Source organism: Crocuta crocuta, unplaced genomic scaffold (assembly GCF_008692635.1).
Source record: "Crocuta crocuta isolate KB4526 unplaced genomic scaffold, BGI_CrCroc_1.0 scaffold339, whole genome shotgun sequence".
In the NCBI taxonomy this organism is placed as follows: domain Eukaryota; kingdom Metazoa; phylum Chordata; class Mammalia; order Carnivora; family Hyaenidae; genus Crocuta; species Crocuta crocuta.
This window is the reverse complement of record NW_027530357.1, coordinates 2512801-2525803: the sequence shown is the minus strand read 5'-3', so window position 1 is coordinate 2525803 and position 13003 is coordinate 2512801. Positions and strand designations below refer to the sequence as shown.

The following is a 13003-nucleotide window of genomic DNA, read 5'->3' as shown; positions in this document are numbered from 1 at the left end:
CCAAATAAAGGAGGTGGAGCCTCTTCTGAAAGGGCTTATTTCAGTCCAATCGAAAACAGACCTAGCTCCCGCTGACCCTACCCCATTACAGAACCTTTGCATGATGCATATCTGCTCGCAGAATTCACTTCTCTCCATATACATGACATCTCCCAAAGAGCCCTAGATTTTTATTTTGCCCGTTGGGAAGTTAAAACTTCTAGGTCCACAGAACGTGCTGGTCTTTCCTCTCCGCAGCTGTAGCCGGCTGGAGGAGCCTTGCAGATGCCAACTGCCTCCAGCGTCTGGACAGTGTCTGGCTGAGGACCAGCCTCGGAACCTTCTAGGTTGGGGCGGGAGGGGAAGCTGCCCTACGACTTTTGGTGCAGCGACTGAAACCTGTTAGTTGCTCTGCAGTGAGAATTATTTCCACCACTCCAACTATCCTTCCCCAAACATTAAGAACGGTTTTGAATTTTAAAAACTGGCAGGAACCCGAGAAACTGGAGTTATCTGGCGCTCAGAAACTCCCAATCAGTCTGACCATATTAACTGCTTCAAGATGAAAGTTAGTAGCAAAAATCAGTCTGTGATATTCTAAGAGATGCCTCCTCTCCCCTGTCCATTTTAGTCTCATGTTATTTTAACCATGTTTAGTTTTAATACTCACAGTACAGCTGTTACGAAGGGCGTCAAATTTGCGCTGGATTTCATCTCGGTGTGCCTAAAAGGTAAGAAGTCGATTATAAATTTTTCACAGCATCGGGTACAATTTTACATGCTATGGGCCAACTAAAGAAAACAGGAATTTACTGAGAAAGCCAACAATGTTGTTGCAGCTGCTCAAACATCTGGCTTTCAAAGAACTAATCAATCAAGTCATGTCCAACATCAGAAGTTAAAGTTACAGGAATATGTGATGCTGCGTTAGTAACAACGACTATTTAGACCACACATGCACACCCTCCACATATACACTTAACGTTCATATTAACGCCTAGGGGCTTCGGAAGAAAAGGAAAAGAAAAAGGATCAAATTTTTACTCTCGTTCCTTTGATTACTCTCTATTCTAAACCTTTCCCTCTTCCTTGCAGCTGACCCCTCGCTAGGCTACTCCCTGAGACACACACACACACACATACACCCAGGACAAACTAGGATTTTTTTTCTTGTTGTTAATAAAAAGCTGCTGAGATTCAGAAACCCCACATTGACCTTGATGTAAATAGAAAGGCTTTCTCCAAGGCAGAGCTGCTCTCAAACAGCAGCATTTGTTCAGTTGACCTTCAAGAAGCGTGTGAACGCACACGCTCTGCCATCCACTGTGGGACGGCGCAGCATGTGCGGAGTCACCTTCATTCAGTGCGGAGGATGGACGTTAACAAGTGCGTGACTACAAACAGTGACAAAGGCTATGAAAGAAACAGGGTACAGGAAAAAAGAATAAGGGGGATAGAAAGGAACTTACTTACTTAGATGGGGTAGTCAAGGAGGGCTTCTCTGAAGAGGTGTCACTTAAACTGATACCTGTAGGATGATGGGGAGCCAGCCAGGCAAAGGACAGGAAAAGGCAGAGGGCACAAATCTTGAAGCAAGAAAATGTTTGGGGCATTCGATGAACAAAAAAAAAAAGGCCTGAATGGCTAAAGCAGGGCTTTTCAAACTTCAGGCTGTGACCCAATGGCAAGCATGACAAGTGGGTTGCCTTTGAGTTTTGCTTTACTCAGTGAAATGGAATAAACAGAATAGAAAACACTGGAATGTGTCCTTGGATAGTGAAGCACTGTTGTAGGAAACTTCTGTTTCAAATACCATAATTCATCAAATTTAAGACGCTATCAAATTTAAGACAATCGCAAATTTATGTAATATTAAGAAAAAAAACAGGTACTTTGACTAAACTATGACATGTTTATGTCCATGTGACTATAGAGTCATATATCAGCTATGACTATAAGACACGTCCTGATTTTACATACCTTGGAATCAGCATAAGAGTGTGTATATGCTCCCGTGTATTAGACAGTAGGGTAAATGTATTCTCAGTGGGTAGTGGTCAAACAACTTTTGGCTAAAACACAGAAAGAGAAGGAAAACATGGCCCAAGATGATGGTAGAGAGGCAGGCAGGGACCGAGTAACTTGAAGGTCCATAAAGGAGTTTGGGTTTCATTCAAAATACCATTAATCAGAAGCCAGTGGAAATTTTAAGTAGAGGGAAATGATCTGATTGTCACTTTGTGGATGCTGTAGGAAGAACAGATAGAATAGGATGAAGGTAGAAAGAAGCATGGAAACCAGAAGACGCTGTTACTGTCACTCAAGAATGAGATGATGGTTGGGGCGCCTGGGTGGCTTAGTCGGTTAAGCGTCTGACTTTCGCTTAGGTCATGATCTCGCGGTTCGTGGGTTCGAGCCCCACGTCGGGCTCTGTGCTGACTGCCAGCTCAGAGCCTGGAGCCTGTTTCAGTCTGTGACTCCCTCTCTCTGACCCTCCCCTGCTCATGCTGTCTCTCTCTCTCTCTCTCCTAGAAAAAAAAAAAAAATTAAAAAAAAATAAAAAAAAAAAAAAAAAAAAGAATGAGATGATGGTTGTCTAGAGTAGGATGGTGGCCAAGGCAGAGAGAAGTGGATGGAAGTGACTTCTCTTTTGGAAGCACAGGTAATAAGACTTGCTGCAGACATTGGAAAAGGAAGGGCCAAAGATGCCCTAAAAGATCTTTGACTTGAAAGACAGGGTACCATTTGCTTAGCTATGAAAGCTCAAAGAAGAATCTAATTTAGGACAAAAGGCAAAAGTGGCCTTTCTCTTAAAAAAAAAAAATTAGTCTTCACCAGAAGGTCTATAAAATAACTAAGTCAAAAATTTTAGAGGTGTGGGGCACCCGAGTGGCTCAGTTGGTTAAGTGTTGGACTTCAGCTCAGGTCATGATCTTTCATTCATGGGTTTGCTGCATCAGGCTCTGTGCTGACAGCACAGAACCTGGAACCTGCTTCTGATTCTGTCTCCCTCTCTCTCTGCCCCTCCCCAGCTTGTGCACATGCTCTTGCTCACTCACTCGCAAGCACTCTCTCTCTGTCTCATTTAGAGCTGTGATGTATTCTCTAGTATGTCTACTTGCTATAAATTAATATTATAAATTTATAACAGCAGATAGACACTGCAGAAAAAAAGACTGGTGAACTTGAAGACACAGCAATAGAAACTATCCAAAATAAAACTCACAAAGAAAAAGACTTAAATGAACAATATATCAATGTGCTGTGAGACAACTCACAGCCATATACATGTAATTGGGTGCCCCTGGAGGTGGGTAGGGGTCAGGCAGAAAAACATTTGAAGAAATAATGGCCACTAATTTTCCAAAGGTTATGGAAACAACAACAACAACAACAAAAAACGCTCTAAAATCTGTCAACCTAAATTATATACCCAGCAAAAATATCCTTCAAAAAATGAAGGTGAAATTAAAGACTTCTTCAGATATGGGAACGCTGAAGGAATTTGCCACCTTCACTGTAAGAAAGGGTAAAGGAAGGCCTTCAGGCAGAAGAAAAAGGACGACCAGAAATATAAATCTACACAAAAGAATGAAGAGCACTGGGAAAATGTTTTATTTTGTTTTTAAGTTGTACAGATTCAGAAATAAAAAGTTATCATTTGGAATCAACTCTCCAGGGGCACCTGGGTGGCTCAGCTGGTTAAGCATCTGACTTTGGCTCAGGTCATGATCTCATGGTTTGTGACTTCAAGCCCTACATCAGGCTCTGTGCTGACAGCTCAGAGCCTGGAACCTGCTTCAGATTCTGCGTCTCCCTCTCTCTTTGCCTCTCCCCCACGCACGCTCTCTCTGTGTCTCTCAAAAAATGAATAAACATTAAAAAAAAAAAAAAAAGAATCAACTCTCCACATAATTAGCCCATATGTTTATGGACTAGCTTATCAGACTATTAGTTTTTCCCCAAGATTCAATCTCCTTTATCCCCAAGAATCATACAAGAGATTTACTGACTTAGTGGGGCATGAATACCATTTATCCAATGAAGGAACATGGTTCTACCACTAGAATCTCATCTGATATAAACAGCAGCCTGGCCCCCAAAGACCACCCAACTCCATTGATTATGAAGATATACTTCATAATCATCAAGGACAAAAGGCATGGATTCCCCTAGGAAGAATAAGGCCCTTACGTTAATAAACTCAACAGCATGAATGAGGACCAGGCAGTAAATATATGTGCTTTGAGAGCCATTCAGTCTCTATCACTACTACTCAACTCTGACCTCATAGCAGAAAAACAGCCATACACAATGTGAAAACAAGTGGGTATTCCAATAAAACTTTATTTACATAAAGCATACTGAATTTGGCCCAATGGCTATAGCTTGCCAACCCCTGATTTAAATGGCTATTTGGTATGAAATCTCTCAAAGACAGAAACGGGAAGCTGAGGGTAGAGTGAACTCCTTCAAAATGAGCTTCTTCAAAGCCTAAGTGGTGGTCATAAAAAAAGCTCACTAGCTTTGACTTAGGAAGAGAAGCCCTATTCAACGTTTTTTATCAATAGCAGATTTTCCAAGTAACAGTACTCCATTACAAACGTGTTTAACTTCCCCCACTGTAGTCTGAAATTTCAATCACTAATACTGTTTCACTTGCATTAAAATCTACCATTATAAGGCCTCTGGATCATTCTGACACATCCAATGGCAATCTTCTTTACTGGTAAAATGTAACAAAGTATCATGATTATGCCTTTTGATTTATTATTGACTGTGAAATATAAACACAAAATGTAGAACTGATCCTATTACAACTGCTGGAGATTCTGTAAGCATTTAACAATTATTGAACTGATGTGAGCACGAAAATGTCAAGAAACATGTTTTATAAGTTGTAAGACAAGTGCACAAAAAAACAAAAGTTCACACAATACTGTATATAAAGAGAAGAAAATGCGTAAGACAGTCTTTAGATTCTCTCAATGAAATATTTAAGTGTTAATTGGATATTAGGTGCTACAGGGAATATTTACACTCTTCAAAGGACCCTGAAGAGCTTTTGTTTATGTGGGTTATATTTATCTATATCTATCACTTTAGAAATTAAAATGGAGATTTTATTTTCAAATATTTACTCTTTTGAAATAGCATTGCTTTTGCACCATCAGTGCAAATGGTAACACACTGAAAAATGCCAAACGACATCTTAGAATTATTATGAAAATAATCAGAACTTGGGGAACTCCTAGGGATCCACTGGTCCTACTTTGAGAACTGCCAACTTAAGGTTTGGGTGGCAATCAGGGAGAATGCACAGGCTTCAGCCTAATGACTAGAGAGGCACTCTTTTTTAGGAGTACTTAGGTCTTAATTTTAAAGAAAGGAACAAGAGGAAGAAAAAATGAGAATTATAATGCAGTCTTGATGAGAGAAAAATTCCATGTAGATCTGGAGAAAGGAAACCGGTGTTTAGATGTCTGACCATCTTCTGGGACCCATGGCCAGGATTCTCAAACACTCAGGCTTCCACATGTGCCCCCAATTCTATATCTTGCTTATCATACCAATGGCTTGCTTAATTCATTTATGTGAAACAAATGAGAGTACGCATTAACTCAAGATTTTAACAAATCAAAGAGGATGCCATTGGGATCCCATGATCACCCTATGCTGGATCACTCCTTTCATTAGTGCCTCTAGCTTTGGACTCCTGATTATGCATAATTAGTCATTTAACCAAATCAGTAAAAGAACATGAGGACAGGGACACGAAGCATGTGTCGTGAAGTCAATGCTGATGTGCACAGGGCCTACACCACGCCTTTACCCTGCAGCCACATTCGGAATGATGCTTACATCACATCACACATCTGTCTGCTCTACAGCGTACAAGAAACATGTCAAGGAACATCAAATTCTCTTCCTCAGATGAAGGGATGGGGTCTTAAACAGCAGGTTGAGGTGGAAAATTCTCTCTTCCTCCAAGGAACACTGAAGCACCTTAAAAGCACGGCCTTTTGTTTAAATATGACTCTCCTGTTGGCCTCCACCTTGATTCACTCTCAGCTTTTGATGACCGGTGAACCTCCACGCACACTCGACTGACAGGCTTGTGTAAAGTCAGAGTGGGCAGCAAGAGTGCATGCAGGAGACGGGCAGTGGCTTCCTGGCAGCCCCGTCGCACTGCTTAAGTGGAGGGAGCCAGCTGTACTGTGTTGCATCTAATCTGCTCCAGCGGCAGAGGCCAGAGTGACTGTGCCCTCCCTTGGCCAGGCGATGGCAAGCCTCCTAGGGGATCCTTTTAGATCCAGCTGATTTAATTGGACTGAGGCTTACGTGAGGCCTGAACTTGGGCCTGAGCAGTGAGACAGAGTCAGGGTATTGGATCTATGGCCATCTTCTCTTTCTCTCGGAAAATAAGTTCTTCAGAACAAATTGAACAAAGCCATTCAGGCAATAGCTGCATGTGGTCCATCACCATGTCCATGGGACAAAGTCAAAGGGAGGGGATAGGACAACCCATGGCCTCAAAACTGGACTGAGGCAAGTTGATAGAAGGTGTGGATTCCTGCATGCTAGGCCACACACAGCTGTAAGGTATTTTTCTCTGCCATCACTTTGAAAAAAGCCCTGTTTTCCAAGGCATCTTCATCTGCAAGGGTGGTAGAGCCCTAGTTTCCAGACTTGTTTCTTTATTTTTTCATAAGAAGATGCTCGGAGGCAGTGATCTCATCTGACTAAATTAAGTCGTGACTTGCCGCTGTGAAGCCTTCCAGCAGCCATTAGACACAGCACATTCCAACCAGCACCAAGACAGGATTTAAAGACTAATTTCCCCACAGATAAACAGCAGTGACACATGCTCTATTTTATACCCTCCTCCTTCTGAATGAGCAGGATAAGATGCCACCACCCTCCCTCCGTGTCCTTCTCCTCAGCTCCAAAGGAAAAGGATTTGAGGAATTACAGGCCAATCCCCTGGGGAGAAATGGCTAAAGACACAGCACTAGGCACATAGTGAGGATTAATTAAGTATGGGTTGGATTACTGGTGGNTAGGAATGAAAGGAATATTAATGTACAGTGCATTCAATATAACCGCGGTTAGATTTTAGGTGCCTCTTTTAGCAGCTAAGCAATGCTATCTGGCTGTCTCCCTCCCCAGCCACGCAATTCCAGAAAGCACATAAGCCTTCCTGGCACACAGTCTTTTATATTCATTTCATTCCTACCTCCATATTTTTCTTATATAGACTTATTTTCTCTGTGCCTTTTCTTTCTTATTTTATCTTGTTATACTGTTTTGTATCTTCCCAAACTGCTCTGAATCCATTTTGAAACAAGGCAGAGTATAAATAAAAAGATATCGTGACTGGGTTTTTTCCCCCAAACCAAGTATTGAGGGCACATGGCACATCACAATGAGTGTCCTCACTGAGACAACAGAAATGAAGGCTGCAATCAATAACTGAACTTGGCAAAAGCCCTGGAAAATCTGGGGTGCACGTGTACTTCCTATGCAAGAGTTACTCCATATCCCCAGGATCCTGGAAACCCCCGTGTCCTCAGCTGGTCTGTCTATAAGGAGCCTGGCACTGTCAGATCATGTGGCTTCAGATAATGGGCTTCCCAAAGCCATCGATGGAGGGTAACTTCTAAGGATGAGATCGGTTTTTAAAAAGAAAAAGTAGTACACACATTACTTTTAAACAGGGTAGATCATAAGCAACAAATGTGCATGGCCATCTGTAGAAGTAACCCCACTCTAAGAGATGCCGAGATGTTCGCTGATGGAAATGGGGACAGCATCCAAGATGAATCAGAGTGAATAAGGTACCCACCGCGGTACCTTATTTTAGAAAACACTAAGCCCAATCAGCTGCATTGTGCCCTGCCCACGGAAGAGGGTACCCTGACCAGCAGGCGTGACTGTGCCTGTCCACTTGGCAAGTACATTATGTTACTATCAGTGAAGTACGTGCTTGGCTGATCCTAGCCATTAAACTCCTTCGGCGTTCCGTGCCGAGTCCAGGTCCACCAAGCAGCCCTTCCAAGAGAAATGAGGTTTTTGAGGAGACTTCTCTAAGAGGGGAAAAACGTGTGAAGATTAGCCACCCAGAGTATCCCAGTCAGCTTGGTGGTTCTTTTTTCCACTGTAAGTTGATACGCTGGCATTTTATATGTAAGATTCTTGTCAGTTTTATTAGCCTGGGTCAGTCCCCAGGAGAAGGATCAACTGTGGGAAACTGACCCAAAAAGTCCTATTTTTAGACTTCCGGAAAGAACTAAGGTCGAAATCCAGTGTCACCCTCCCCTTTTCCCCAAGTTCTACTTCCTGAGAACACTCTTCAGTTGAATAAACTAGAGTCTCACAAAGAGCAGAGAAGCCAGGTCTCTCGTAGAGAAAGAGTCTCTCATTCAGAAGAAACTTCTCCATCCAGAACATACCAAATGCATACATAAGACTTGAAGCAGAATTTACAGGTTAAAAAAAAAAAGGTAACACAAACGAGGCTAACCAACACAAACACAGAAATGTGGGAGAAAGACTATGATATAAGGTAGAAGATTATTATTATTTTTTTTTAATGATTATTGAAATCTAAGTAGAAGATCCAGGAAAATGGACTTTGGCTCAAACTAGAATTTTAAGTACAATGATGATTCTTTTCAAAGGAGGGAAGATACATAAATAGAAGAGGAACTTTTCAAGATACTAAGGAAAGGTCAGATGTCAACCCATTGATCTAGTATACTAATTCTCATGAGGGAGAACTTTTGTAAACCAGCTTTCTGCCCATTAAATATCTCTAAGGGATTGCTTTTTTCTCTCTTGGGATTTCCATGAGGGAGCAGATCTCCTCAGCGCCACGCTCATCCTGGCCAAGGCCTTGAGGAGCCTGAAGGTCCCCGTCCCCAAGCTTACCGTGAGCGCCTGGATCTCTTCCTCTGCCTCCGCCGTCGTCTCTTCCAGCTCGGTCTTGGCCTGGCGAAGCTGGCTCTCCAGGGCCGCCCGGGCCGCCTGCAGGGCCGTCAGCTGGGACTCGCGCTCTTGCAGGGAGAGTTGCAGCTCTGTTAGCTGACGCTTCAGCTCCAGTTTCTGCTCCTCGTGCTCTAGACTGACCTGAGAGGTGGAGAGAGAGATGCACACACGCATGCTCAGTTGACCCTAATGACAGAGCACGCAACTGACGAGTCTCACTAACTGACCCTAACTAGCTGAGATGCAACTGGCTGTTCAACCTGCATCTTGGTTCATGTGGTCATGGATTCAAATTCTCAGCACTCAACTGAGAGGGAGAAAATGCTGTAAAACAGACCTGACTATAGGAGTCTTAAAAATGACCAGAAGCAAGAACATGTAAGAGAATGTCTATACAAAGCATCCCTTATTTACAAATATTCAAAGCCTTGGGGAGGCAGAAGAAAAACTACACAGCAAGAATCTCAAATGACAATTATGACAAATACTCTTATCAGAAAAGCATTTAAGGGGTACTTGGGTGGCTCAGTCAGTTGAGCGCCCAACTTCTGATTTTGGCTCAGGTCATGATCCCGGGGTTGTGGGATTGAGTCCTGCATTGGGTTCCATACTGAGTGTGGAGTCTACTTGAGATTCTCTCTTTCTCTCTCTCTCTTCCCCCTGCCCCTCTCCCCCACTCATACTCTCTCTCTAAAAGAAAAAAAAATTTAATACAAGAAAACCATTTAAAAGTAAATGGCTATAAATAACATCATATTGGTAACAGGGGACATCTTTACAACTGGGATAAAAATGGAACAACCAGAATTGAATTCTGTTTATTTTAAATATTCCTGCTCTGACTTGTTCTCATTACGTAACCCACATTAGGTCCCACTGTGAGCTAATCATTCTTGCCTCCATCTGTCCATCTACCCTTCTATCTACTCAATGTTTCATTCATTCAAGAAGAATTTCCTCAGCAGCTTCCACATAAAAAGGAATATGAAGACCAAAGACAGTTTCTGCCTCTGAGCTGGAGGAAAAATGAAAACCAGCCATTGCCATATTTGCGGTCAGAATACGTTAGGGATGTCGAGGGAACACAGTGGAGAATAAAGAAGGTGACTCTGCATGTATTTATTGAAGAATTTATAGGAGTCAAATGAGCAAAGAGGAAAGAAAATTCCAAGCAGAAGAACCAAGGAACCGACATCCAAAGGCATGGAGATGTGGAAGACCATGGCCTAATCTATTGACCTAACAAACACTGACAGGGTTGTCCTAGGGACCAGACCCTGTATCAGACTTTGGGGATGTCAAGCAAATAAGAGGTGTCTGCTGCCCTCAGAAGGCTCACTGTCTAACTAGTACTGCCAAGAGGTACACAATGTGATGATCTAGACAAAGAAGGCCGTAGGGACACAAAGGAGATATTCCTATCCAGAGAAGGGTCCCTGGAAAAGGTGACACCCAAGTCTCTTAAGGATGAAGAGAAGGCAGGCTTATAAAAGATTAAGCCTACAGGGCCAACAGGGTTTGGTGGTGAATCTAAGGTGCAGCCAGAGACACAGGACAGAGGGGAGTCGACAGTGATGCCTGAGCTCCTGGGCAGGTGCTCTGCACAGTGAGACCACTGCTACGCCAGGGAACATGAGAGGAAGAGCCAGTCTGAGGAGAAAGGTAAGAAATGTGGTGCTGAGGTGTTGAAGTTGGTCAGCGAGGGAGACATCCAGGTGGAGGTGTCTAACCTCTACTGGGACAATGGGTCAGAGACTCACATGCTTTGCTAGGGAAGAGCTCACACTGCACACACAGGGTGGAGGGAGGCCCAGGGCCCTCTAAGGTAGATTAAACCGGAGGCTGAGGGGCCCCCAAACTCAGTTGCAGCAGGTAACACAGGTGGACCAGCCTTGTCATGTTTGAAGCTAAGCTCCAGAACTCCCAGGGGGTGTGACAGCCCTGAGCCTCCTATGAGCATTCTAGGCTTCCCCTACCTTCCTTACTGTGGGGGGCGGGAGTAGGGGCAGGGGGCAGCTAGCTGGATGGATTCAAGGAGGAAAAAAAAAAAAAAGAAAGAAACTCGTTTCCCCTGGGGCATTTTAATTGCCCAGATGAGCCACAGAGGCAGGGCAGGTGCCAAAGTAAGAGAGACATTTGTGGAGGGAAAGCAAAACAGCCAGTCAGTGTTCCCACGCTCAAAGAAATCGGAGTTATTTACACTCACACTCGTAAGGCTGACACCACAGGGAAATGTTGTTAAACTTACTGAACAGTAAAAATATCTCCTGGATAATAAAACTTAAACCACCATTCAAGGCTTCCGGACAACCCAGAGCCACCATTCTGAGAGTGAGAGAATCCCCTGGAGATTGTTAAAAATGCAAATCCCTGCTCCCCCTTGCCCCCCACATCCTAGTTCATTAAAAAAAAAAGCTAAGAGACGAAGATGCCCAGGAGTCTGCATTTCAAAAGACACACCAGATGATCCTAAGGAACGGTCTGTCCCTGGCCCACCCTTGAAAAACTTGAGTCAGTGCTTTTCTTTTTTTTTCTGTCCTTTGGGGGACGGGCCTCATTTTCACACTGCAGTACAAAAAAACCCATGAGTATTCCCCAAGTTTAGTCCTCAGACCTCTGTCTGCTTAACAGCCTTCCCTTAAAAGAGACCATCTGCTTTTTGAAGAATTCCATTGCAAACGCCTGAGCGCCTACTAAGCCCCGGGAAATGGGTCTCCTCCCCCAGCCGGGATGTCTTACTCCCAACAACCACTCTCCTGCACTCCTCTGTCCAACTAGCCGACCCTGCCTAAAAGCTGACAGCCCCCAAGATCAGAGACGGGGTCTGTCTTGTCACCACTGCACAGCCAGGCTACTAGCTGGCACAGAGCAAGACATTCAACAAACACCCAGTGAGTATTGTCACACATGTAACTTCACAGCCTCAATCACTCTCAAACGCGTCTGTAACCAAATGTGTTGTCTTCTCCTCCCAAAAGATTGGCTACCCTTCCCAGCTTCCTTATATCTCTGAAGCGAGCCACCTCCCATCAAACCTAAAATTTAGCTTTGTCTTTTCATCTTCCAGGGTCATTAGGAGACCCCAGCCACTGTCATGAGGCTACCCTGTGTACCCAAGCGCTAAACCCCCAAGCGTGGATTCAGTCCTGGGACCCCCTCGCTAAATCAGCATAAGGGCAGAATCACTGTGCCCTCGCCTCTCCAGTCTGAAAAATGCACCACTCACATAATCCTCACGTGACTCCAGCAGGGAGATCCATTATCATGACCATCTTACAGATGAAGAGACCTGAAATCCAAGAGGCTACCCAAGGTTATAAAACTCGCAGGAAGTGTAAGTGGAATTCTAAGCCAGCTCGTGGTGGCCGAGTCTGCGCTCTCCACCACCACGCACAACGCCTCTTGTGTATATACTGACTGATGCTTGACACCAGGCTCGGTTTGGAGCCCCCGTCCCCCAGCGAATCCTCCTGGGAAAGGGCCCCTCGCTCTCACCTCCCTCAGCCTTGTCTCCAGCTCCAGCAGCCGGTTCTTGTCGCTGTGGTCTTGGTGGCTGATTTTCTCCAGCTGCTCCTCCAGCTTTCGGTTCTGGGCCTCCAGTTTCCCCGCCTGTGTCTCCAGGTAGAACTTCTGTTGCCTGAGTTCTGAAATCATCTCTTCCTGGGCCTTCCTGGTGGGGGTGGTGGGAGGAGCCAAGCAAAATCACAGTCTCGTTAGAGGTGAGCAGGTTTCTTGGAAGGGGCAAACCAGAAACAGAGCAAGAGGTGTGTCTTTGTAAGTGGGCGTGGACGGTCATTCCCAGGTTAGCTTGGTCTGGACTCAACCTTGTGTGCATGATCCCAGCTTGGGGACCTGGGACCCAATTGGTCCTCACTGTTCAGAGGCCCTCATCTATTGGATATAGGAGGGTCAAGGGGGAGGCAAGAAACACTAACATTTCTAGGAGCAGAAAGGGGCCACTTTAGAGTACAAGAGTGTCCCCAAAACTCATGAAGGCAGGCCCTGGGGAAGAAAAGGCGATGAGGAAAAGGAATGG

The 13003-nt window shown here is 44.3% G+C and overlaps 1 protein-coding gene across 1 annotated transcript in view; it reads right to left on the bottom strand.

Annotated features, from left to right (window-relative positions):
• The window catches only part of CIT (citron rho-interacting serine/threonine kinase), a 161507-nt gene that overhangs the window by 51169 nt on the left and 97335 nt on the right, over positions 1-13003 (bottom strand). The window contains exons 21-23 of the mRNA XM_077766016.1: positions 12463-12637; positions 8911-9108; positions 650-703 (exon numbers count right to left, since the gene is read on the bottom strand). Of these exons, the coding sequence (XP_077622142.1) occupies positions 650-703; positions 8911-9108; positions 12463-12637 (427 nt within the window). The remainder of the gene's footprint in view (positions 1-649; positions 704-8910; positions 9109-12462; positions 12638-13003) is intronic.